Source organism: Gorilla gorilla, chromosome 4 (genome assembly GCF_029281585.2).
Source record: "Gorilla gorilla gorilla isolate KB3781 chromosome 4, NHGRI_mGorGor1-v2.1_pri, whole genome shotgun sequence".
NCBI classification, from domain to species: Eukaryota; Metazoa; Chordata; class Mammalia; order Primates; family Hominidae; genus Gorilla; species Gorilla gorilla.
Window position 1 is genome coordinate 46,669,992 of NC_073228.2, and position 27,759 is coordinate 46,697,750.

The 27,759-nt window shown below is 47.6% G+C and overlaps 1 protein-coding gene and 2 pseudogenes across 1 annotated transcript; 2 read left to right on the forward strand and 1 right to left on the reverse strand.

Moving 5' to 3' along the window:
- Positions 1 to 944: 944 nt before the first annotated feature.
- Positions 945 to 3,797, forward strand: LOC115934587 (C-Jun-amino-terminal kinase-interacting protein 1-like; the record flags this gene model as incomplete). The annotated part of the gene is given in 2 exon segments (XM_063705963.1): positions 945 to 1,436; positions 1,439 to 3,797. Coding segments are annotated over 2 exon segments (1,485 nt in total), but the record flags the coding sequence as incomplete, so codon positions are not given.
- A 12,045-nt stretch (positions 3,798 to 15,842) lies between these two features.
- Positions 15,843 to 17,397, reverse strand: LOC129533726 (dead end protein homolog 1-like; annotated as a pseudogene).
- Positions 17,398 to 23,358: 5,961 nt separating this feature from the next.
- LOC129533734 (UPF0450 protein C17orf58-like) lies at positions 23,359 to 26,546 on the forward strand (annotated as a pseudogene).
- Positions 26,547 to 27,759: the final 1,213 nt, after the last annotated feature.

Genomic DNA, 27,759 nt, shown 5'->3' on the forward strand with positions numbered 1-27,759 from the left:
AAAGCGCTGGGTCTATTATTCCCTTTCATATTCAAACTTAATTCTGCATTTTCAAGGCCTTGAATTTTCAAGGACAGCTTTTTCTGTCCCTGAACTTAATCTTCAGCTCCTCTCACCTCCTGGGAGGTTGGGGGGTGGGGAAGAAAAGTCCCAACCCTCTAATCCTCCTTTGGTCTTTTGCTGCCAGCCCCCATCCTGAAGCTACCAGTCAATTTGTTTGCATACAAGAAGATATCACTTTGGAGATTCTAAGTGTATACGAGGAAATGAGGTCAAAGACCAAATATATATATTTCACTATATCACACTTCAAACTTTTGTTTACTGTTTCCCTTCTCCTACTCTATTATAAACCTTTGAGGGTGGGGACTGTGAGTTATTTATCTTTATGTTCCCAGTGTCAAGAGTGTTTAGCTATAATGGGAATGAATCTCAAAGTTTCTTGAATAAATGACAAGAAGAATCATAGTTGCATGAACTAAATTCATTATTCTCAGTCCTTGAGGTAAATGAATATATTGATATTATGTCTGCTTACTCTTTTTTTGCGAGAGAGAGAAAGAGGAGGGAGGGAGGGAAGGAAGGAAAAAAGGAAGGAAGGCGAAAAGAGAGAAAGACAGAAAAGAGAGAGAAAGAGAGAAAGAAGGAAGGGGAGGGAAGGAAGGAAAAGAAGGAGGGAAGAAGGGAAAGGGAGGGAGAGGAAGAAAAGAAAGAAGAAGGAAGGAAAGAAAGAAAGAAGAAAAGGAGGGAGGAAGGAACGAAGAAAGGGAAAGAAGGAGGGAGGAAGGGAAATGAAGGAAAGAAAGAAAAAAGAAAGAAGAAAAGGAGGGAGGAAGGAAGGAGGGAAGGAAGGATGGAAGAAAGGGAAAGAAGGAGGGAGGAAGGGACATGAAGAGAATAAAGAAAGAAGAAAAGAAAAGAAAAAAGAAAAGAAAAGGGAGGGCTCTGCGGGCGGCGGCGGCGCGGGGAGCCGGTTGCAGGCCGAGATGCTGCAGATGGACCTGATCGACGCGACGGGGGACACTCCCGGGGCCGAGGGCGACGAGGAGGACGACGACGAGGAGGACGACGACGAGGAGCGCGCGGCCGGGCGGCCGGGAGCGGGGCCGCCCAAGGCCGAGTCCGGCCAGGAGCCGGCGTCCCGCGGCCAGGGCCAGAGCCAAGGCCAGAGCCAGGGCCCGGGCAGCGGGGACACGTACCGGCCCAAGCGGCCCACCACGCTCAACCTCTTTCCGCAGGTGCAGTTGTCTCAGGACACACTGAATAATAATTCTCTGGGCAAAAAGTACAGTTGGCAGGATCGGGTGTCTCGATCATCCTCACCCCCGAAGACAGGGGAGCAGACACCACCGCATGAACACATTTGCCTGAGCGATGAGCTGCCCCCCCAGAGCAGCCCCGCCCCCACCACAGATCGAGGCACCTCCACCAACAGCCCACGCTGCTGGTAGATGAGCACGCGCAGCTGGAGCTGGTGAGCCTGCGGCCGTGCTTCGGAGACTACAGTGACGAGAGTGACTCGGCCATCGTCTACGACAACTGTGCCTCCGTCTCCTCGCCCTATGAGTCAGCCATCGGAGAGGAATATGAAGAGGCCTCCCGGCCCCAGCCTCCTGCCTGCCTCTCCAAGGACTCCACGCCTGACGAACCCGACGTCCATTTCTCCAAGAAGTTCCTGAACATCTTCATGAGTGGCCGCTCCGGCTCCTCCAGTGCCGAGTCCTTCGGGCTGTTCTCCTGCATCACCAACGGGGAGGAGCAGGAGCAGACCCACCGGACCATATTCAGGTTTGTGCCTCGACACGAAGACGAACTTGAGCTGGAAGTGGATGACCCTCTGCTAGTGGAGCTCCAGGCTGAAGACTACTGGTACGAGGCCTACAACATGCGCACTGGTGCCCGGGGCATCTTTACTGCCTATTACGCCATCGAGGTCACCAAGGAGCCCGAGCACATGGCAGCCCTGGCTAAAAACAGTGACTGGGTGGACCAGTTCCGGGGGAAGTTCCTGGGCTCAGTCCAGGTTCCCTATCACAAGGGCAATGTCGTCCTCTCTGCCGCTATGCAAAAGATTGCCACCACCCGCCGGCTAACCGTGCACTTTAACCCGCCCTCCAGCTGTGTCCTGGAGATCAGCGTGCGGGGTGTGAAGATAGGTGTCAAGGCCGACGACTCCCAGGAGGCCAAGGGGAATAAATGTAGCCACTTTTTCCAGTTAAAAAACATCTCTTTCCGCGGATATCATCCAAAGAATAACAAGTACTTTGGGTTCATCACCAAGCACCTCGCCGACCACCGGTTTGCCTGCCACGTCTTTGTGTCTGAAGACTCCACCAAAGCCCTGGCAGAGTCCGTGGGGAGAGCATTCCAGCAGTTTCACAAGCAGTTTGTGGAGTACACCTGCCCCACAGAAGATATCTACCTGGAGTAGCCGCGCAGCCCCGCCCTCTGCGTCCCCCGGCCCTCAGGCCAGTGCCAGGACAGCTGGCTGCTGACAGGATGTGGCACTGCTTGAGGAGGGGCACCTGCCACCGCCAGGGGATGAGGAAGTGGGAGCCGCTGGCTCAGGGTAGGGGAGGGTGGGGCAATGGGGTGAGGCAAATGCAGTTTATTGTAATGTATGGGATTAGATTCATCTATGGAGGGCAGAGTGGGCTGCCTGGGGATTGGGAGGGACAGGGCTTGGGGAGCAGGTCTCTGGCAGAGAAGGATGTCCGTTCCAGAAGCACACGGCCCTGCCCCATCCTGGGCCATACCTCCCCTGCCAGGGCTCGGGTGCTCTGGCTCCTGCCTTGATGAAGCCCATGTCCTGCCTTGATGAAGCCTGTGCCACCTGCAAGTGCCCGCCCTGCCCCTGTCCCAACACCCACCGAAGAGCCCTGAGCTCAGGCTGAGCCCAGCCACCTCCCAAGGACTTTCCAGTGAAGAAATGGCAACACGTGGAAGTGAAGTCCCTGTTCTCAGCTCTGTCATCTGCGGGGCTTCTGGGTGGCTCCTGCCACCGACCTCACTGGCATGCTAGCCTGTGGCAGGCCTAGGACCTCAGCGGGGAGGAGGAGCTGCCGCAAGGCCCTATCCCAGCGGGAGAGGGAGGCTTCCTGACTGACACAGGCTAGCCCCATCTTGGTCCTGTCACCCTGGCCCCAACTATTAAAGTGCCATTTCCTGTCAAAAAAAAAAAAGAAAGAAAAGGGAGGGAGGGAGGGAGGCAGGAAGGAAGGAAGAGAGGGAGGGAGGGAAGGGAGGAAGAAGGGAAAGAAGGAGGGAGGGAGGGAAATAGAAAGAAAGAAGGAAAGAAAAAGAAAGAAAGAAAGAGAAATAAAATAAAAATTAAAAAACCATAAGGTTAAAGTAAACCCTTTTTCTTCATACAGATTAAAACACATGACTTCAAATTACAGCTTTGCTTCTTAATAGCTTGGTGATGTAGGACAAGTTATGTAACCTCTCTGCGCCTCAGTTTCCTCATTTATAAAATAGGGCAATAATAATATCTAGCCCATAAGGCATTGTGAAGATTAAATGTGAAATGCGGATCACAAATACCTAGCAGCCCAATAGATACTCACTGTAATAATTGTTATTTTTATAATTTCTGCAAAAGTATGGTGATGATTCTTGGGTTAACCTAAAGGCAGATTTTCTTTTATTTCTTCCTGTTTCTTTTCTTTTCCTTGTTCACTTTAAAGAATTAAAAAGAAAATCGATTCCAGCATTTTGGAATAAAAATTTGCATCAAAAAGAATTTATTCATTTTATTGACATACAAATAAAATGTCATTTGTTTATTCAATAAACGTTTATTAAATGTCTAGTAAATTTCAGATGTCATGCCAGGCACAGGGATGACAATGACAATAAGATGTGGTCTCTGCCCTCAGGGAGCTGATAGTCCAGGAGACTGACAAGTAGACAGGTGATTACATGCAATGTAACAAAGGCTATGATGTCATACAAGAAGACAAGTGGGAGTATGTGATGGGAGCATGGTTTTGACCAGTTCCTCCTCTTAGATTTATCCCTTTTTCTTCGGCTATAAAGCAAAAGAATTGGTCCTATTTTTTTTTTCTTAACTTTGCAAATTAAATCATAAATTTTAATAACTTTATAAAGATAAAAGGCAAGCGGTCAGATTCAGTGGCTCACACCTATAATCCCAACACTTTGGGAGGCCGAGGCAGATGGATAACCTGAGGTCAGGAGTTCGAGACCAGCCTGGCCAACATCACGAAACCGTGTCTCTACTAAAAATACAAAAATTAGCTAGGTGTGGTGGCAGGCACCTGTAATTCCAGCTACTCAGGAGGCTGAGGCAGGAGAATCGCTTGAACCTGGGAGGCGGAGTTTGCAGTGAGACGAGATGTCGCCATTGCTCTCCAGCCTGGGCTACAGAGCAAGACTCTGTCTCAAAACAAAACAAAACAAAACAAAACAAAACAAAACAAAAAGATGAGCAACTTGAATTATGGAGGACACTAGAAATAGTGTTTCCTACAGAATCAGGGCTTCCTACCAACATAGTCACTTCTAGGGTTTTTGACCTGAAAAGTTCTGTGGCATATTTTTTCTTTGCTATCCACTTTTTTTCCCCTACTTTTTTCCCCTCTTTCTCTCCTCTACTTTATCTCCTAGAGATCTAGGTAGTTCCCAAAGGAATAATGCTTTACGGAGTCTAATGCTGATTTATTAGGTAAAAACAGAAAATGATTTTTTTTTACCCACAAGTTCCATACCAAAAAATGAATGTAAACTTCTTATGCAGTTTCACACATAGAAAATGCAGGTTATTTTAATTCCATTGCATTTTTCAGAATTCTCAATCGCAATCCTCTGACAACTGTTGAAGATCCATATCTCTTTAAATTACTGGCATTAAAATATCTGTAAGTACAATAGTACTCTTGTGAGTCATGAGATGATTTATACTCTTTTTAAATTTTTCATCAAAGATTAAGTATTTTGCATTTAGGCTAAAATGTCATAATTTAAATTTTAACTGAGTTATTGAAAAACATTATTGGCAAAGGAAAGGATGTGTAATGGTCAAGATAGCCAGCAGGGGAAAGAGAACAGTGTTGAAGAACCCATATAGATTTGGAACATGTAGACACATGGAGGAATATTACTTAACCAAGAAAGCAAAGGGGAAAAGGTGTTCATTATTCTAAAAAGGAAGAAAAGAGTGAATAATCAAGATGGGTGAATGCAATATGAAAATGAGAAGTAAGATAATGGTAAAAAAAAAAACAGTGTAAGACCTACTCTTAAATATCATTAATTTGATGATGCAAATCAACTTTAATTTCTTTAATAAGAGCTCTCTGGAATTTTGCGGCAAATAAACTGTTGAACTGGCTTGTTTTATAGGGAAGCCAAAATTGAAGTAATCACACGTCCTTGAATTATCTTTTTAAGTACAGAATTTTTTATTGGGGTTCATATCATGACTGTTTCGGCTTTCTTCTTCAGAGATGTGGGAACAACGCAAGTCCCACTTACAACACTTAAGAACATTCTCATGATGACCGTTGAACTGGAAAAACTGTAAGTTATTTTTTTCTTAGACTTATTTTCACCTTGTTGCGTTTTTAGGTTTGTTTTATTATTTTCTTAAGTCAGGTTTATTGAGATATAATTTTCATATACTAACATTCACCCTTTTTAAGTGTACAATTTGATGAGTTTTGACAAATGTATAGTTACATAACCACCACCACATTCCCAATATAAAGCATTTCTGTCGCCTCAAAAAGGTCCCTCGTGTCCCTTTGTAGTCAATCACCTCCTCCCACCGTCACCCCCTGTTAGCCACTAATCTGATTTCCTATAGTTTTGCCTTTTCCAGAATATCTTATAAATGAAATCATATAGCATGTAGCCTCTTGTATTTGACTTCTTTCACTTAGCATAATTTTTTCTTTTTTGAGATGGAGTCTCACTGTTGCCCAGGCTGCAGTGCAGCGGCATGACCTAGACTCACTGCAACCTCCACCTCCCAGGTTCAAGTGATTCTCCTGCCTCAGCCTCCTGAGTAGCTGGGATTACAGGCACATGCCACCACGCCTGGCTAATTTTTGTATTTTTAGTAGAGACGAGATTTCACCATGTTGGCCAGGCTGGTTTTGAAGTCCTGACCTCAAGTGATCCGCCTGCCTTGGCTTCCCAAAGTGCTAGGATTACAGGTGTGAGCCACCTCACCTGGCCTCACTTATCATATTATTTTTTGAAATTATGCTGCCATCCATGTTGCTGCACCCATCACTACAGCTGGCCCTCCATATCTGCAGGTTCCTCATCCATGGATTCAACTAAACATGGATGGAGAATACTTGAAAAAAATGAAATATATAAAATAACTGTAAGACAATAAAAACAGTAGAAAATTTAAAATACAGTATAATTATTTACATACCATTTACACTGTATTAGGTATTTAAAGTATACCTGAGGCTATATACAAACATTATGTCATTTCATAGAAAAGACTTCAGCACCTGTGGACTTTGGTGTTGGCAGGGGGTCCTGGAGCCAATCCCCTGCAGACGCCGAGGGACAACTGTTCACTCCTTTTTATTGCTCAGTAGTATTCCAGTTGTGTGGAAACCCCATCTCTACTAAAAATACACAAATTAGCCAGGTGTGGTGGCACACGCCTGTAATCTCAGCTACTCAGGAGGCTGAGGCACGAGAAGTGCTTGAAGCTGGGAGGTGGAGGTTGCAGAGTCTCCTTTACACTTGCTGTCCTCCCTCCACTGCCGCCTGACACACTCCTCCCCAGCAGTGGCCTCTTCATAGGCAAATTTGAGGAGCACCTTTCAGTTCTTGTCCTGCTTGACTTGGCCCTGATGTTTGAAATTCTTGATGAATCTTTCTTCCGGAAACGCACTCTTTCTATGCTTCCAGGAAATCTTTTTCTTGGTTCTCCAGACAACTTCTTAGACTCCTTGACCAATTCCTTCTTGTTGCCAACAATGGAAACAAACCAGCCCTACCTAAGCAAAGCACATTAAAACTCACTAGAAAGATACAGGGGAGGGGGCGCCCACTAAACCTCTAAAGAGACAGGAGGTGGGGAGCTGTAGGACCAGGTTTGGGAACCTGCAAGACTCAAGACCAGAGCCCCTGAAATAGCAAGAAGCTGGAAGCACAGGAACTGTCAGAGCCGGATGGCTGTCACTGCAGTCAGCGCCTCTGATTGTTTGTTTTTGAGATGGAGTCTCGCTCTGTTGCCCAGGCTGGAGTGCAGTGGCATGATCTCGGCTCACTGCAACCTCCACCTCCCGGGTTCAAGCAATTCTCCTGCCTCAGCCTCCCAAGTAACTGGGACTACAGGAGCCTGCCACCATGCCCGACTAGTTCTTTATATTTTTAATAGAGACGGGGTTTCAACATGTTCGTCTCAAACTCCTGACCCCAGGCGATCCACTTGCCTCGGCCTCCCAAAGTGCTGGGATTACAGGCGTGAGCCACCATGCCTGGCCAGTTTTTGTACATTTAGTAGAGACTGGTTTTGCCATGTTGGCCAGGTTGGTCTCAAACTCCTGACCTCAAGTGATCCATCCACCTCCGCCTCCCAAAGTGCTGGGATTACAGGCATGAACCACTGTGCCCAGCCACCTCTGATAGTTTTCATCATCCTTGGGCCACTGGCTCCCAAATCACGGTTCCAGACAAAAGTTTACAAGTAGTCCAGCTTTGGCCGGGCTCAGTGTGATGGTAAATACTGAGTGTCAACTTGATTGGATTGAAGGATACAAAGTATTGATCTTGGGTGTGTCCGTGAGGGTGTTCCCAAAGGAGATTAACATTTGAGTCAGCGGGCTGAGAAAGGCAGACCCACCCTTAATCTGGTTAGGCACAAGCTAATCAGCTGCCAGCAAGGCTAGAATATAAGCAGGCAGAAAAATGTGAGAGACTGGCTTAGCCTCCCAGCCAACATCTTTCTCCCATGCTCGATGCTTCCTACCCTCCAACATCGGACTCCAAGTTCTTCAGTTTTGGAACTCAGACTGGCTCTCCTTGCTCCTCAGCCTGCAGATGGCCTATTGTGGGACCTTGTGATCCTGTGAGTTAATACTTAATAAACTCCTGTATGTATTCCATTAATTCTGTCCCTCTAGAGAACCCTGACTAATACGCTCAGTGACTCACACCTGTAATCCCAGTACTTTGGGAGGCTCAGGCAGGAGGATGGCTTGAGCCCCAGAGTCTTCTTCTTCTCCTTCTCCTTGTCCTTCTCTTCCCTTCCCCTTTCTCCTCTTCCTCTTCCTCCTCTTCCTCTCCTTCCTCTTCCTCTTCTTCCTCTTGTTTGTTTGAGAAAGCTTCTCACTCTGTTGCCAAGGCTGGATTGTAGTGGCACAATTGTGACTCACTGCTCCTCAGCCTCCTGAGAGCCCAGGAGTTTGAGGCTGCAGTGAGCTATGATCACACTACCTACCACACTCCTGCCTGGGTGACAGAGCAAGACCCTGTCTCGAAAAACAAACAAAAAACTCTGGTATGATAGAGGTGAATTGTCTGTTTTATCCTGATAATTCTGCTTACTTTAGTCCCGTGGTTCTCAACTGGGCCAATTTTGCTCCCCAAGTGACATTTGGCAATATCTGGGCAGAGGTCAAGGACGCTGCTTAACATCTTTTTTTTTTTTTTTTGAGACACAGTTTTGCTCTTGTTGCCCAGGCTGGAGTGAAATGGCTCGCTTTTGCCTCACTGCAACCCCTGTCTGCCGGGTTCAAGCGATTCTCCTGCCTCAGCCTCCCGAGTAGCTGGGATTATGGGCATGCACCATCAAGCCTGGCTAATTTTGTATTTTTAGTAGAGATGGGGTTTCTCCATGTTGGTCAGGCTGGTCTCAAACTCCCAACCTTAGGTGATCAGCCCGCCTCAGCCTCCCAAAGTGCTGGGATTACAGGTGTGAGCCACCTCACCCGGCCTGCTTAACGTCTTAAAACACACAGGACAGTTCCCCCATAAAAAAATGATGACCAGCCGAAAATGTCAACAGTATCAAGGTGAAGAAATTGCCATAAAGGCTTGGTAAACAGGGATGGTATGACGACACTATTGATAGGCCACATTAAAATACTTAGGGCCATATCCATTATCCCTGTTTTTATGATTTCTTCTTTGTCCCCATGCAGTTTCAGGGGCAAAATAAGGGAGTAAGTCAAAGGTGGTTCCAAATAGACATCTGGGAATCTTAGGGTGTAATATGGCCCTCATGGAGGCCCTTGCTGAGCTTAGGGCCTGATTCTGGAATCCTAGCATTGCCAAGAGAGGCAGGCTGGCAGGTGAGAAGACAAATAATGGGAGAGCCCACATATGTTGGAATTCATTTGATGGTATCTAAGCTGGGGTGATTGTCCCCACTAGCATTACATGACTATGGATCCAGTTATTTGGAGAAATCCATTTCCTCCACAGGGAATATATACTACATTAGAACCAAAGATGGAATCCTTAGTAAATGGAATCATTTGGCAAAATTCAGTTGTCTGAAATTTTTGCATAAAATTCTCTTTTTTATTTTCATTGAGCCAAATAAATAAAGTATCAGGTATTTACTAGGGTCACCATTCTTTGATTCATTGATTTTTTTTCTTCAGACAGGATCTTGCTCTGTCACCCACGTTGGAGTGCAGTGGCATAATCTCAGTTCACTGCAACCTCCACTTCCTGGGCTTAAGTGATTCTCCCGCCTCAGCCTCCCAAGTAGCTGGAAATACAGGCGTGTGCCACCATGCCCGGCTAATTTTTGTATTTTTTGTAGAGATGGGTTTTCATCATGTTTCCCAGGCTGGGTTTTTTTTTTTTTTTCAAATGTCTTAGGGTTTTCGCTTTATTATTTCCTTGATATCCACAGCAGAAGTTCAGAGGTATAACTTCAACATTAACAGGTGAAAAGTTCTACAATGACTTGTTGCACTCCATCACATTAGAATAATTGAACTATAATTTCCATACAACACAAGAAAACTACAGTATTTAGTGACAACTGAAAGATACCTGATAAATAAATATATCAACTTACTACTCATGAAAAGAATGGAGCTGGTTATTTCAGCTATAAAAGGGCAAAGCAAAAAGACCATTTTCTAGCCATTTGAAAGTTACTCAAAAAATTGATACAATGGAATGGAAAGGAAAACAAAAAAGATTGTAAGCAACTTTAACAATGTTCTTGCATTCTACTGATACACAAACCTCTAGGGTTTCAGTTGACACAATCAAGTTCAACTTGTACTGACAGAAAATATTAAAAACCTTCCTGTTGAGTTTTTAATATCAAACAGGGAGGTTAGTAAATTGTTTTCTGATTCTTCTACAAAAAAAAAAAGTCTAGAAGAGGGACAGGGAATGTAGTGTGCACCACTTATTATTATTCTAAGTAATAATTTTTACTTACGAAGTCAACACGAGTGCAAAGGGCTTAGTGATGCATCTTATTCTTTACTTTTGGACAGTAACACCCTCAGATGGTATTTTTATTGGTTTGTTTTATATCCCCCTTTTCCATTTGCCCTTCTGTTTTGAAGTGCTTTTTCTTAAAACTTAAGTTCTTTGCCTCCATTTTCTTATAAACCCAATTTCCTCTTTAGTGCAACTCTACCATTTGAAAGGAACCTTTCTATTGTAATTTACAAGCTGTGAATAACCGCTATGTAATTCTTTCCAAGGATTAATAAACTGAGAGATGATTTGAACCAACAGAGGTAGGGGAAGATTAGAAGGGGGATGCAAGTGGCCACAGATCTTAGAGGCGGCCAGGAGAGGGCGCTGCTCCAAGGTGAAGGTCGCACCCTGAGAGGCCATCCTTTTTTGTAGGACCAGACTGGGGTGTAAGGACAGTGCCTCATCCTCACAACGACAGACCCGTGTTCTGGGTGTGGATTTGCCTCCCTTGCCTGAGGGACTTCTGCTAGCACTGCCGTTCCTACACTTAGACCATGCTAGAATGAGTCCAGGAACCGAGGAGAGGAGATGGGAGTGGCTCTTCCCACTGTGGCCCCTAATAATTCACATGAAGAATTTTTGCTTTCCTTGCCAGGGACCCGGGACTCAGTGGGTCCAGAGGTCCTAGTGCCAAAGGAAGAAATGTGTAGATCAGGAAATACTATTATGGTTTTATTCAACTGGAAGCCGAGGCTGGCCATTTATTGTATTTATTTATTTATCTATCTGTCTATCTATCTATTTATTTATTTATTTTGAGACAGAATCTCACTCTTGTTTCCCAGGCTCCCAGGCTCAAGAGATCCTCCTACCTTAGCCTCCTGAGTAGGTGGTACTACAGTCGCATGCCACCTTGCCCAGCTAATTTTTTTTTTCTTTTTTTTTTTTTTTGAGACGCAGTCTCATTTTGTTGCCCAGGCTAGAGTGCAGTGGCGCGGTCTTGGCTCACTGCAACCTCCACCTCCTGGGTTGAAGCGATTCTCCTGTCTCAGCCTCCGGAGTAGCTGGGATTACAGGCATGTGCCACCGCGCCTGGCAATTTTTTTTTTTAGTAGAGGCGGGGTTTCACCATGTTGGCCAGGCTGGTCTCAACTCCTGACCTTGTGATCCACCTGCCTCAGCCTCCCAAAGCACTGGGATTGCAGACATAAGCCACCGCGCCTGTTTTTTTTGTTTTGTTTTGTTTTGTTTTCTGACAGAATCTCTGTCACCCAGGCTGGAGTGCAGTGGTGCGATCTCAGCTCACTGCAACCTCTGCCTCCTGGGTTCAAGCAATTCTCCTGCCTTAGCCTCCCAAGTAGCTGGGATTATAGGTGCACGCCACTATGCCCAGCTAATTTTTGTATTTTTAGTAGAGGTGGGGTTTCACCATGTTGGCCAGGCTGGTCTCAAACTCCTGACTTCAGGTGATCCACCCACCTCGGCCTCCCAAAGTGCTGGGATTATAGGTGTGAGCCATCAAGCCCAGCCCTGCCCAGCTAAATTTTTACACTATTGGCAAGTATGCTGCCCAAGAGTGCTCTGGAACTCCTGGGCTCAAGTGATCTTCCTTCCTCGGCCTCCCAATGTGCTTGGATTATAAGCATGAGCCACCTTGCCCAGCCAAAGCTGGCCATTTAAAGTTCCTCATGCTGCTGAATCAATAAGGATGGAAGGCGGCTACTATTATGGGCTAAGTGTTTGTATCCTCCCCAAATTCTTTTTTTTTTTTTTTTGAGATGGAGTTTTGCTCTTGTTGCCCAGGCTAGAGTGCAGCGGCGCGATCTCTGCTCACTGCAACCTCCACCTCCCAGGTTCAAGTGATTCTCCTGCCTCAGCCTCCTGAGTTAGCTGGGATTACAGGCATACACCACCACACCCGGCTAATTTTGTATTTTTAGTAGAGATGGGGTTTCTCCATGTTGGTCAGGCTGGTCTCAAACTCGCGACCTCAGGTGATCTGCTGACCTCAGCCTCCCAAAGTGCTGGGATTACAGGCATGAGCCACCGCGCCCAGCCCCCAAATTGTTTTTTTGCTTGTTTGTTTTTTTGAGACGGAGTCTCGCTCTGTCACCCAGGCTGGAGTGCAGTGGCATGATCTTGGCTCACTGCAAGCTCTGCTTCCCGGGTTCACGCCATTCTCCTGCCTCAGCCTCCCAAGTAGCTGGGACTACAGGCGCCCGCCACCACGCCTGGCTAATTTTTTGTATTTTTAGTGGACACGGGGTTTCACTGTGTTAGCCACGATGGTCTCGATCTCCTGACCTCGTGATCTGCCCGCCTCAGACTCCCAAAGTGCTGGGATTACAGGCATGAGCCACCGCGCCCGGCCTCGGCCCCCAAATTCTTATGTTGAAGCCCTCACCTCTATGTGATGGTATTAGAAGGTGGGGCCTTTGGGACGTAATTAGGCTTACAGTGCCCCACGATGGGATGAGTGTCTTAAAAGAAAAGACCAGGTGGTCTGCCTAGTGACTCACCCCTGAAATCTCAGCACTTTGGGAGGCCAAGGTGGATGGATCACTTGAGATCAGGCGTTTGAGACCAGCCTGGGCAATATGGTGCCATCTCTACTAAAAATACAAAAATTAGCTGGGCGTGGTGGCGGAAGTCTGTAATCCCAGCTACTTGGGAGGCTGAGGTGGGAGAATCGCTTGAACCCAGGAGGTGGAGGTTGCAGTGAGCCCAGATCACGTCATTGCACTCCAGCCTCCGGCCTGGACAGAGAGAGCATCTGAGAGTCTCTGTCTCAAAACAAAAAGAAAAAAAAAAAGAAGAGACCAGAGAGCCTTTCTTCTCTTTGTCCACCAAGTGAAGATATGGCAAGAAGGCAGCCATCTGCAAGCTAGGAAAAGAGCCCTTACCAGCACCCAATCGTGCTATCACCCTGATATGGGACTTCCCAGCCTCCAGAACTGTGAGAAATCAATGTCTGTTGTTTAAGCCACCCAGTATGTAATAGCAGCCTGAATTAACTAAACCATCACCGAACTAGCCTCTTTACCTATGATTAGCAAGAGGAAAATGGCTCTGTTACTTAGTAGAGGAAGGAGGCTATGTCTGAAAGCCAAAAATTCACTGGGGACACGTCTTAGCAGGCTCTTGACCCTAAGACCTGGTTAATGGAAAAGTAGAGCAACCCAATAAAAACAAGACCACCAAGAAGTCAGGTCTTATGGAATAAAGTATTGAGTGTCCCTATGAGGCACAGAACCCTTCGAAAGGGGATTGGAAGAAGTGGTGGAAGAAGGCGGCTATGATTATCAACTTAGACTTCATGGCCATTTGTAGAAGGAGGCTTCTACCAGCTATGTTTTATGTTAATTGGCTCTTTTCTCTTCTTTTTTCTTTCAACCTTATATTAAGAGCACTGGCAGAAGCTAGCGGTTTTGGTATCCTGTAATTATTAGTTGTATAACCTTGGCCAAGTAACTCAACCTTTCTGTGCCTCAGTTACTCATCTGTAAAACAGGGTAATAAGTCTCAACCTCGTACTTATGGTGTTATAAAGATTTAACACTAGGCTGGGCATGGTGGCTCACACCTGTAATCCCAGCACTTTGGGAGGCGGAGGAGGGTGGATCACCTGAGGTCAGGAGTTCAAGACCAGACTGGCCAACATGGCAAAACCCTGTCTCTACTAAAAATACAAAAAATTAGCTGGGTGTGGTGGCACGTGATTGTAATCCCAGTTACTCGGGAGGCTGAGGCAGGAGAATTGCTTGAACTAAACCTGGGAGGCGGAGGTTGCAGTGAGCCGAGATCATGCCACTGCACTCTAGCCCAGGCAACAGAGTTAGACTCTGTCTCAAAAAAAAAAAAAAAAAAAAAAATTAACACTTTGAACAAAAAAGTAAAAAATAATAAAATTAAAAAAAGATTTAACAATTGGGCCAGGCATGGTGGCTCATGCCTGTAATACCAGCACTTTGGGAGCCTGAAGAGGGAGGATTACTTGAACCCAGGAGTTCCAGACCAGCCTGGACAACAAAGCAAGACTTTGTTTCTACTTAAAAAAAAAAAAAAACACCAAAGTCAGGTGTGGTGGTACACACCTGTGATCCCAGCTACTTGGGAGGCTGAGATGGGAGGATCCCTTGAGCCTTGGAGGTTGAGGCTGCAATGAGCCATGATCATACCACTGCACTCCAGCCTAGGCGACAGAGTGAGGCCCATGTCAAAAAAAAAAAATTATCCCCAACATTTAGCAGCTTAAAACAAAAAACATTTATTATATCACACTTTCTGTGGGTCAGGAATCTGGGAGGGACTTAGCTGGGTGGTTCTGCTCAGTTCTCTTGGGATGTTTCAGTCAAGCAGTGGCCTGGGGCTGCACTCTTATCTGAAGACTCAATTGGGAGAAAATATGCATTCAAGGTCACTCACTGGTTGTTGGCAGGCTGTAGTTCCTCACTGAATATTGGTTGAAGACTTCATTGGCTTACTACCTGGACTTCTCCATAGACTGCTTGAATGTCCTCCCCACATAGCTAGAGTGAATGAACTAAAAGAGAGAGAGAACACACACAGCCCAGGTAAGAGTTCAGTCTTTCTAAGTCATTTTATGAAAAAGATTCTTTTTTTGGGGGAGGGGATGGAGTCTTGCTCTGTCGCCAGGCTGGAGTGCAGCGGCACGATCCCAGCTCACTGCAACCTCTGCCTCCCGGGTTCAAGTGATTCTCCTGCCTCAGCCTCCCAAGTAGCTGGGATTACAGGCGTGTGCCACTATGCCCAGCTAATTTCTGTACTTTTAATAGAGACGGGGTTTCACCATGTTGGCCAGGATGGTCTTGATCTCTTGACCTTGTGATCTGCCTGCCTTGGCCTCCCAAAGTGCTGGGATTACAGGCGTGAGCCACTGCACCTGGCCAAAAAAGATTCTTGCACACACGTTTATAGTAGCACTATTCACAGTTGTAAAAATGTGGAACCAGCCCAAATGCCCATCAATCAATCAGTGGCTAAAGAAACTGTGGTATAGATATACAGTGGAATACTACTCAGTCATAAAAAGGAATGAATTAATGGCATTTGCAGCAACCTGGATGGGATTGGAGACTATTATTCTTGTTTTTGTTTTTTTTTTTTTTTTTTGAGATAGAGTCTCACTCGGTCACCCAGGCTGGAGTGCAGTTGCGCAATCTTGGCTCACTGCAAGCTCTGCCTCCTGGGTTCACACCATTCTCCTGCCTCAGCCTCCCAAGTAGCTGAGACTACAGGTGCCTGCCACCATGCCCGGGTAATTTTTTTTTTTTTTTTGTATTTTTAGTAGAGACCGGGTTTCACCATGTTAGCCAGGATGGTCTCGATCTCCTGACCTTGTGATCCACCCGCCTCAGCCTCCCAAAGTGCTGGGATTACAGGCGTGAGCCACCGCACCCGGCATTTTTTTTTTTTTTTACTAACCAGGGGTTTAATATAAATACAACCAGCATAGAAAGACCCAAAACTATACAGAAACCAAAACCAGAATGCCATGTGGTGGAGGCAAAGGGCAGAATTTCTGACCCCTTTGGCTCAGCTGCCCTTCCCCACAAATAAAAACCAACAAACAGGACAAATCAGGACAATAAAGAAGATTCATGCTAAGCTGTGGCCGAGGGGGGAAGGTATGATCGGGTGGGGGTGGGACAAGGAATGGCCATGGAAGATAACTGGGTCAGGTTGGACCCTGGGCTGGGAGGGGGAGGGCAAGGCCCATCACCACAACTTAAGCTAAACCTAAGCTGCCCCCAGGTGCCATAGGTCCCTGTCCCAGCAGGGAGGCTGATGGGCCTGGGCCCATGCCCCTCCCCACCTTTGGGGGTCAGATAGTGGCCACCCAGGTCTGCTGGGTTGGGGCCTGACACAGGCTCTGCATGCGCATTCGGGCTGCCTGTGGAGAGAGAATGGAGTCACTGTTTAACCGTGCTACCTGCCTCAGCCCCAGCAGACCACAGGAGGTTGGCCCCAGATTCACTGAGTGCCTGCAGCAGCCGTACAGACACAGCATCCTTGGCCACCTCATGCCCATCCCGGCCATCTAGGATCAGCACAACCCAGATGAGGCCGCTGAAGGGCACCCGATGCCCAGGAATCACCACCTGGTACCAGAAGCGGTGCCAGCCAGCAGGTCCTATGCCCAAACACTTGGTGAGGAACACAGGGCTGCCCAGCTTCATTCGTTGGCACAGCAACTGCAGAGTAGCCCGAGCCCTTGGGACCCTAACTTGTCCCTTGCCAAGGCCAACTGGCTGCCCTCTGGCTGTGGGGACCGCAAGGAGGGACCCACAAGCTGCTGGCGAAGTCGCTGCTTCAGTTCTGGCTTGAGCCACTCCACAGCCACCTGCTCTCCACAGAGGTGTGACTGCCCTTCCTCCGGGGCCTTTTTGGCCATGGCAGCGGTCCAGTGCGAGCTGAATTTGAGCATAGCGATCTGCCCGGGCGCCGGTCCGGGGCTGGGCAGCAGCCGCGCCTGCTGCAGGCCGGGACCCAGCGGCTGCAGCGCGGGCTGCAGCGCGAGCAGCAGCGCGGTACGGGTCAGATTCGGCGGCAGGCAGTCAACGCTCAGCTCACACTTCCCGGTGCTGCGGCACACGAGCAGCGGGCAGGACGGCCGCAGCGGGTGGTTGTGCAGCGGGCGATGGCGGCCTGCGCGCCGCGCCGCGAGCTGCAGCGGGCATATGCGAAGCCGCGGTTCAGGCCGCTGAAGGTCATCATCAGGCGGAACTCGTAGAGGCGGCCCACGCGCTGGAACAGCGGGATAAGCTGATGCTCGTACACTTCCTGAGGCAGCCGCCCGATGAACACCTCTGACCCAGGCGGCGGCGGGCTGCCCACCCAGCCTGGAGGTGGCCCGCCATACTTCCTCTGCCCGTTCACCTGCACCAGGCGACGCCTGTCTCCCTGACCCACGCCTCCAGCGCCGCCTTGTTCTCTGGCTTCACCCTCTCACACCACAGCTCACAATCCCGCTTGGACTGCATGGCTCTCTGTTCTCTTTTTTTTTTGAGACGTAGTTTCACTCTTGTTCTCCAGGCTGGAGTGCAATGGCGGGATCTTGGCTCACCGCAACCTCCGCCTCCCGGGTTCAAGCGATTCTCCTGCCTCAGCCTCCCAAGTAGCTGGGATTACAGGCATGCGCCACCATGCCGGGCTAATTTTGTATTTTTAGTAGAGACGGGGTTTCTCCCTGTTGGTCAGGCTGGTCTCAAACTCCCGACCTCAGGTGATCCACCCACCTCGGCCTGGCATAGTGCTGGGATTACAGGCATGAGCCACCGTGCCCCGTCTATGGAGACTATCACTCTCAGCGAAGTAACTCAGGAATGGAAAACCAAACATCGTACGTTCTCACTCATAAATGGGAGCTAAGCTAGGAGGATGCAAAGGCATAAGAATGACACAGTGGACTTTGGGGAATCAGGGGGAAAGGATGGGAAGGGGGTGAGGGATAAAAGACTATTAATTGGGTGTAGTCTATATTGCTTGGGTGATGGGTGCACAAAAATTTCACAAATCACCACGAAAGAACTTACTCATGTAACCAAACACCAGCTGTTCCCCAATATCCTATGGAAATAAAAATTTTTTTTTTTAAGAAAAAGAGTTCGGTCTTTCTGTAACCTAATCTTGGAAGTGTATATTATCACTTCTTCCATAGGCTATCAGTCTCCCAGACCAACCCTGCTACAGGGTAGGGGAGACTACATGGGATGTGAATACCAGAAAGTGGGGGCCATTGGGGACTGGCTATTTGGAGGATGGTTACTACAAACTATATTTGTATTTTTTTTTTTCTTGAGATGGAGTCTTGCTCTGTTGCCCAGGCTGGAGTGCAATGGCACAATCTCAGCTCGCTGCAACATCCACCTCCTGCGTTCAAGTGATTCTCCTGCCTCAGCCTCCCAAGTAGCTGGGATTACAGGCACGCATCACCACACCCAGCTAATTTTTTGTATTTTTAGTAGAGCCGGGGTTTCTCCATGTTGGTCAGGCTGGTCTCAAACTCCTGACCTCAGGTGATCTGCCCGCCTTGGCCTCCCAGAGTGCTGGGATTACAGGCCCGAGCCATGGTGCCTGGCTATATTTGTAATTTTTTAACTACTAAAAAAAAAAAAAAAGAAGAAGAAGAAGAAGAAGAAAAAGAAACAAGTATGGGAAAATATTAAGATCTGATAAAACTGGGTTATACTTATGCAGGTATTCATTACATTATTCTCCATAACTTTTTAAATGTTTAATAATAAAAGTAAAAATATTTTCCCCTTAAAAATGTGCAGAGCATACCTCAAATAATGTTGACAAAGAATCCTAAAGACAATTATTATTATTATTATTTTTTGAGACAGGTTCTTGCTCTGTCGCCCAGGCTGGAGTGCAGTGGTGCCACCTGAGCTCACTGTAAACTCCGTCTCCCGAGTTTAAGCAATTCTCCTGTCTCAGCCTCGTGAGCAGCTGGGACTACAGGCGAGCACCATCATGCCTGGTTAATTTTTATATTTTCAGTAGAGACGGGGTTTCATCATATTGCACAGGCTGGACTTGAACTCCTGGCCTCAAGTGATCCACCCACCTTGGCCTCCCAAAGTGCTAGCATTACAGGCATGAGCCACTGTGCCGGGCCTCTCAAACTCCTGACCTCAGGTGATCCACCTGCCTTGGCCTCCCAAAGTACTGGCATTACAGGCGTGAGCCACTGCGCCCGGCCGATCTTCCTTCCTTTCTCCCTTCCCCTCTTCTTCTTCTTCTTCTTCTTTTTTAATTAATAGAGATGGGATTTTGCCATGTTGCTTAGGCTGGTTTCAAACTCCTGGGCTCAAGCTATCTGCTCGCTTCAGCTTCCCAAAGTCCTGGGATTAAGGGCGTGAGCCACTGCGCCTGGCCCCAGTAAGGATTTAAAAGCTCAGGAATTATTAGTCAGCTTCCTTTTTTGTTCATCCTGTTGGTTTTGTTCATTTCAGTCTATCCCCTTTTTATAATTTCCTTCTTCATAAGGACTATTTCTCCTTGTACTTTTGTGAGAATTCCTGTAACTTGTAATCCCAGCTACTCGGGCGGCTGAGGCAGGAGAATCACTTGAACCGGGAGGCGGAGGTTGCGGTGAGCTGAGATCAAGCCATTGCACTCCAGCCTGGGCAAGAAGAGCAAAACTCGGTCTCGGAAAAAAAAAAAAAAGAAAGAAAAGAAAAGAAAAAAGAAAGGAAGGAAGATCCTCATTGGACAGAGCAAAAAGCAGAATTGATGGCACTGAAAATGAAATCAGCGGCTGATGTACAAGTTCCAGAATGTCTCCTAGAGTAACAAGGAAATCCGGGTGTGGTAGTTTATGCCTGTCATCCCAGCACTTTGTGAGGCCAAGGAGGTTAGTTAGCTTGAGCCCAGGAGTTGGAGACCAGCCTGGCCAACATGGTGAAACCCCATCTCTACAGAAAATATAAAAGTTAGCTGGGTTTGGTGGTGGGTACCTGTAGTCCCAGCTACTCTGGAGGCGAAGGAGGGAGGATCACCTGAGTCCCGGGAGGTCAAGGCCACAGTGAGCCTTGATAGAGTTTTGCCACTGCACTCCAGCCTAAGCAACAGTGAGACCCTGTCTCAATAAACAAACAAACAAACAAATAAATAATTGTAGAGCTAGAAGATAAAATGGGGCCCGGTGCAGTGGCTCACGCCTGTAATCCCAGAACTTTGAGAGGCTGAGGCGGGCAGATTACTTGGCCCAGGAGTTTGAGACCAGTCTGCCCAACATGGTGAAACCCCGTCTCTACTAAAAATACAAAAATTAGCCAGGCATGGTGGTGTGTGCCTATAATCCCAGCTACTTGAGAGGCTGAGACAGGAGAATTGATTGAACCCAGGAGGTGGAGGTTGCAGTGAGCTGAGATCACACCACTGCACTCCAGCCTGGGTGACAAAGCCAGACTCTGTCTCAAAAAAAAAAAAAAAAAAAAAGGCCGAGCAGAGTGGCTCACGCCTGTAATCCCAGCACTTTGAGAGGCTGAGCCAGGCAGATCACCTGAGGTCGGGAGTTTGAGACCAGCCTGACCAACATGGAGAAACCCCGTCTCTGCCAAAAATACAGTATTAGCAGGTTGTGGTGGCACATGCCTGTAATCCCAGCTACCTGGGAGGCTGAGGCAGGAGAATCGCTTGAACCTGGGAGGTGGAGGTTGCAGTGAGCCGAGATTGTGCCACTGCACTCCAGACTGGGCAACAAGAGTGAGACTCTGTCTCAAAAAGAAAAAAAAAAGAGAGAGAGAGACAGGGTTTCACCAGGTTGGCCAGGCTGGTCTTGGACTCCTGACCTCAAGTGATCTGCCTGCCTCAGCCTCCCAAAGTGCTGGGATTACTGGTGTGGGCCACTGCAACTGGCTCCCACCATCTCTATTAAAATAAGATAAAATAAACATAAAATAATGAACCGACAAAATAATAATACAATTCATTGTAAGTAAAATGCTATCCTGAGTTCTGTGAGTCATTCTGGATAATTCAAATTCTCTAGAATTACCACCTCAGCTGACTTTTTTTTTTTTTTTTTGTAGAGACCAGGCTGGTTTTGAATTCTTGAGCTCAAGTGATCTGCTTCCGTCAGTCTCCCAAAGTGCTGGAATTACATGTGTGAGCCACCGAGCCTGGCCTACAAATTCTTTACTATACAACACACAGCAGATGCTCAATAAATATTTGCTAAGCAGAAACATACATTCAAAATACCAGAAATTATCAAGGAAGTTGCCAGTTGGTCTCTTGGGTTCTTCCTCCCGACAGGTATACACACCTATTGTAAAGATGAACACGTTAGGCTGTGAGAAACCAATACTGTTAAACATTCCAATCAGGTGACAAACTCCCTGGGCTCTGGTTTATATTACCAAGCACCCTGATGATAACTTGGCTTCCTGTGTGGCTTGTTTATAGAAAAAGAATGCTACCCAGGCTGACGTGAGTTGCATTTCTGAGTTGATTTCTCATTGTAAATTAATAAACTGGCATTCTGGCTACATAGATCAGTCTCTTTGAACTCTTTGTACCTTCCACCATTAGTGTGATTTCTAAGGCTGCAAGCCAGACACTGCCCAAGACCCAGCACTGGACTCTGGTGAGTTCTTCCAGCTGTTGCCACCCCAGGAGCCTCTGGGAGCCCCTGGGAACCATCCAGCTTGCTCTTTGTCTCTACATTTCACGGTGTGGGTTTCAGGGCATTCACAACATTCCTGCAACAGAAGAGTTTTGGGAACACCCCCAGCAGGATGTGGGTGATTTGAATGTATGTCAGAGATGTGGCTGTATGTCAGAGATGTGGTTGTAACTGAGAAATCTTAAGCCTAGTGAATTTTATTCCACTTGACTTAAAGAAAGAGCACATGAAAGAAGGGGATCTGAGGACATCTATGAACAGGGCCCTGAGGGCATGAACTTGCTAGTGTTTATCTGACTAGTGTTTATCTGGGCCTGTCTAGTCTGGAGAACCTGACTCTGGTGTACCCAAGCTTGCTTTGCAGTGGCTGTAGAGGTTTGCTCTTTTGGAGGGAGAAGATAATTCACTCCTCCAACACCTGAATGAGGGTAGATTAACCCACCTCCTTCAGCTGCAGTTTGGCAAATTTCTCTTCTTTGATTTAATGCTCAACGGACAAACTTCCTTTCTTCTTCTTCTTCTTCTTCTTCTTCTTCTTCTTCTTCTTCTTCTTCTTCTTCTTTTCTTCTCCTCCTCTTCTCCTTCTTCTCCTCCTTCTCCTCCTTCTTTTCTCTTCCTTCTCCTCCTCCTTCCTCCTCCTCCTCTTCCTACTCTTCTTCCTCCTCCTCTTCCTCCACCGCCTCCTCCTCCTCTTCCTTCTTCTTCTTCTTTTTTTTTTTTTTTTTTGGTTTTGAGACAGGGTCTCTGTCACCCAGGCTGGAGTGCAGTGGCACAATCTCGGCTCACTGCAACCTCCACCTCCTAGGCTCAAGCGATCCTCCCACCTCAGCTTCCCATGTGGCTGGGACCACAGGCGTGAGCTACCATGCCCGGCTAATTTTTGTATTTTTTGTAGAGACAGGGTCTCTCCATGTTGCTCAGGCTGGTCTTGAACTCCTGAGCTCAGGAGATCCTCCTGTCTCAGGCTCCCAAAGTCCTGGGATTACAGGCATGAGCCACCATGCCCGGCCTCAACAGGCAACCTTCTGATTAATAATTAGACCTCTGTGCCGGCCGTCGTGGCTGATGCCTGTAATTCCAGCACTTTGGAAGGCCAAGGCGGGTGGATAGCTTGAGGTCGGGCGTTTGAGACCAGCCTGGCCAACACGGTGAAACCCCGTCTCTGCTAAAAATACAAAAATTAGCCTGGCATGGTGGCGTATGCCTGTAATCCCAGCTACTTGGGAGGCTGAGGCACGAGAATCGCTTGAACCCGGGAGGCAGAGGTTACAGTGAGCTGTCATATATAATGAAACAGTTTTACTAAACTTAGGAAGCAGTGACTTGGTGTCTCTAGAAATTGCCTAACATACACATTCCAGGATACATTCTCTGTCATCTGGAATCTCCTCCCTTCCACAAACCCACGCTGTCTTAAGCACTATTTTCCTATTTGTTGTTGACCTAATCTAGAAAAAAGCGGCCATCACTCTTTCTCCCCCACTCAGTCCCTCAGTCCCGAAACACCCTTATTCTCCGCACTTGTCACCCCACCCTCTGCTGCCCCCACCGCAGCGAGCAAACGCACACGAGTTTAAAGTTTAGGCTGTGATGCTATCCTCGCCTGCAGATCACAGGAGAGACATTCTCGGGGACAACTTTGCGAGGCCATGTGCTCGTCCCCCTTAGGAAGGAAGAGGGAGAAATCCCTGCGGCTCGGTTTTGTTCCAATGGTCTGCTCAGCGAGTGATTCCCGTTTCCCCAAAGGCTGCCCCTCAGCATGAACGGGGACGCGGGTGTGGAGAAGGGGTTAGGGGAGAGAAAGCAAGCAAAAGCCCAGGCTCACTTTTAGAGCCTGGGAACCCTGTCTGCAAAAATGACAGCTAGAGCTTTCTGGCTCCTCTGTTTAATCGTCGGATCATCCCCCGAAGCTCCGGTGGAGAGAAAAAGTAAGATCGGTGTAGTGCGGAGCCCTGGGAGCGGAGCGGGGATCTGGGGAGGGGGCGCCCAGGCCTCAGCCGCCGGCTGACAACCGGGCCACCTTCCGCGAGGCAGCACACGCGCCCACAGGCCCGCGCCTGGCGCAAGCCGAGAACCGCGCGTTGCGGCGCCGCGGGCCCGCGTCGGAGGAAGCCCCGAGACGCGCGCGCTCACGGGCCCTACGCTTCCCCGCCGCCCGGCCGCTCGCGCGCGCCGCCGAGGGCCCCGCCGGCCCTGCCCACCCCAACCTGCCGCGCGCCGTCGTGCCGGCTTCCGGCTCACCGCCCGCGCCGCCGCCGCGCCTCAGCTTCAGCTTCGGCCTCAGTCAGCCGCGGAGGGACGCGGAGCCCGGCGCCGAGCCCTGCGCTTGCGCTTGCCGGGCGGGCATGGACGGGCGAGAGGCGTTCTGCAAGCGCGAAATCGGTGAGCCCGGCCGCCGCGCCGCCGCCCCGCGAGCCTTTTCGAGTCCCGGAGAATCCTGCACACGAGATCCCAGGGCGCCCGACCCATGCGGGCCGTTTCGCTGTTGCTAAAAACCAACGCCCAGGGACTGGGAGAGGAACTGGGGTTCCCAAACTGTTTTTTGGAAGCAGCGATGAACGGGATAGTGCATGACGTGGACATGCTGGGCGCGGGCATCTGGCTGGTGACCCTGCTGGTGGATCGGGACGGGCTGTACAAGATGAACCGCCTGTACCTCACTCACCCCCGACGGCTTCTTCTTCCAAGTCCACATGTTAGTCCTGGACTCCTCCAGCTGCAATAAACCGTGTCCAGAGTTTAAACCTGGTATTGAAACTGAGCTGAATGACGCTGCATATGTCCTTTATACCACCGTTTGTAACGTGGGTGCCACAGCCCGGGCTGTGGGTCGCCCAGTCTTTTTTTGGGAGGGATGGGGGACAGTATTGTAACATGATTAGGATTTAGACGACAGGTATTATTTCCGCCACTCTGTGATTTAAGCACCGTCAGCCCCACCCCCACGGGTGAGAACGGCAGCTGTTGGCACAAAGCGGGTTGTCAATAAATAGATGTTGACAAATGGAGTGAGCGACCACCAAACACCATTGCCAGAAGGGACTGTACAGAACTGAGTTTAGAAAAGCTGCTTTTTTGGGGGAGTGTGTGGAGGGTTGGTAGCGGGGAATATCCACTCCCACATCTTTTTTTTTTTTTTTTTTTTAGACAGAGTCTCGCTTGTTGCCCAGGCTGGAGTGCAATGGCGCCATCTCAGCTCACTGCAACCTCTGTCCCCCAGGTTCAAGCCATTCTCCTGCCCTCAGCCTCCCAAATAGCTGGGATTACAGGCTGAGCCACTGCGCACGGCCCCACTCCCACATCTTTCTAGGCATGTGCTCTGGGAAATCCTGATACAATGTGATAAGGACCTTTGTTCTGTAATGTGGGCTGGTTACATATTGCTTTCCCTTCCCCACACCCCGTGCTACTTTTTGTATTTTTAGTACAGATGGGGTTTCACCATGTTGGCTAGGCTGGTCTCAAACTCCTGACCTCAAGTAATCTGCCCGCCTCGGCCTCCCGAAGTGCTGGGATTAAAGGCGTGAGCCACTGCACTGGCCTGGTTGGGTTGGTTATCTTCTAAAGGTCGCTAGACTGTTTCCACCTTGCCTGTAGACTAAATATCAGTTTCAACTTGTGCAGCAAGATAGTAGATTGCAGCTTAGGTATTTCTTAAAGGCCTTATATTTTCTGTTTCATGGCATTTAAAAGACGCTATGAATTAATGTTCTGGTTATTTTGTCCAGGCAGCAGGTATATTGTGATGGGCCACATCTACCATAAGAGAGGGCAGCTTCCTACAGCTCTGCGCCAGGTCCTGAGAGGCCACCTCTGTCCAGGGGATGGACTGCTGAGGAGCAGCAGCAGCTATGTGAAAAGGTTTAACCCAAAAAGGGAAGGGCAAATTCAAGGTGCAATTCATACCCAATGCATTTGAAACAACCATCCTGGCATTTCTGGGGCACAAGAGACATCAGCAACAAGACATGAAAGGTCTACCTTCATGTAATGGGTCCTCCTTTAGAAGAGAGCCCAAAGCTACTCTACGAATGACCTGCATAGTTACAACTGTAATCTCGAAGGTGTCACTTTGTTATTTACAAGATGCTTCTTAAATGGGCTGCTCCTGAGCTCAGTGTCAAGGTGATTCAACTGTTGTGCCAGACAGTGATTTACACAGCTCAGATAACTGACCTGTCTAGTTAACAGATCACTGCTTCATGTTTTTAAATATTTTAATTTAATACATTCTTTAGTAGAAATAGTCCACAAAACATTTTCTTCAATTTAAATATACAACTTTTATATCATGTATCAAACCAGATTTTATATTCAAACTATCACATTTTAAATTCTTCACATAACAGTAAGCGCACTAGTCAAAAGACATTTACCTATGAAACGTCATTTAGATCAAACACAAGGGTCAAAGCCCAGGACAAGGATTAAAATTTTACACTTAAAGAGTACCAAGCCAGGCGCGGTGGCTCACACCTGTAGTCCCAGCACTTTGAGAGGCCGAGGCGGGCGGATCACCTGAGGTCGGGAGTTCGAGACCAGGCTGACCAACATGGAAAAACCCTGTCTCTACTAAAAATACAAAAATTAGCCGGGTGTGGTGGCACATGCCTGTAATCCCAGCTGAGGGAGGCTGAGGCAGGAGAATCACTTGAACCCAGGAGGCAGAGGTTGTGGTGAGCTGAGATCGCGCCAGCCTGGGCAACGAGAGCAAAACTCCGTCTCAAAAACAAACAAAGTGTACAAAAGGGCCAGTGTGCGGATGGGTGGATTAAAAAAATAAATTTAAAAAAAGTGCTAAAGGGCTTACTTCAGGCAAAAGTGTTGCTGATGTACCAAAAAGTAAGATATAGTTTATTTTCATGCCTCCCTGCTCCTAATAATGTATGTTTTGTGCTGAACTGGCAGCTATCCCAATGTGAACTGTATTCTGGGTGTATCTGATGTCATTTTTCTATTAAGACCAAGTATAATGTTTGCTTGTAAAGCAATAAATCTTGCCTTGAAATTAGATCTTGGATGCACCTGTTTATTTTTGTTTTGTTTTGTTTTAGCCTTTGAGCCCTAAAGGTTTGAGAAAAAGCCTTTCTCAAATTCATTCCCCAAACCTTGGAACCAATATTAACCAATGACAGCTCACAAGCAAGTGAATTCTAAACATTTTTCAGTTGGTTTTAAAAAGGTTTAATCACTAGCTAAATTAAATATTGATTTTATACCTGAGTCCACAAAGACATGAGAGTATTTTTTCAGAAGATAAGGCTGTACTTCAGTTTATAAGAAGTACGGTGAACAGAGACACCACTAATGCATAGATGAAGATGACTGCCTAAAGAGAGACAGGGGAAGGAATTTCACTGGAGAGAGAGCAGCCTATTTGGCCTCACGGTGATGCACTCAGGAAGGTCAGAATGTGTCCTGATGCTGTCCATGGCACCCAGTAGTAGCACTGTACACATAAAGGACATCCAGGATGGGACGCTAGGGAATCACAGGAGCCAAGAGGCAACAGCCTAACATTACAATACCTGATACTATTATTTGTTCCAATTATGGGGCAGACAGGTAATAAAGAGTTGAGAGGTTCTGAGTGTTCTATGGTAAGCACTACTGAGAGATTTCTAGAGTATTTTCCAAAAATGAGTTTTGTCCAAATTTATTATAAATTTTACTAGAATTGCTTTTTGGGAGTCAGATGCATTATTGCATGATAGAATTATAGCTAATGAAGAGCTTCTGAGCTAGTTTTCTTTAAGATAAAAAAAATTAACTCAGGCATAACTCAGGCCAGTCAAATCAAAGTTGAATTTTTAAATGTCAAAAGGCTAGGCCGGGAGCTGTGACTCACGCCTGTAATCCCAGCACTTTGGGAAACCATGGCGGGAGGATCGCTTGAGCCCAGGAGTTCAAGACCAGCCTAGGCAACATGGCAAAACCCCGTCTCTACTAAAAATACAAAAATTAGCTGGGCATGGTGGTGCATGCCTGTAATCCCAGCTACTGGGGGGCAGGAGGATCGCTTGAACCTAGTAGGCAGAGGTTGCAGTGAGCCGAGATCGTGCCACTGCCCTCCAGCCTGTGCAACAGAGCGAGACTCTGTCTCAAACAACAACAAAAAGTATATCTATATGGCTAATTTCTTTAGTTGAATTTGGTTCAAATTGGATCAAGTGGTATAATCTTCTAAGAAAAGTCTTTTAGTGTCTCGC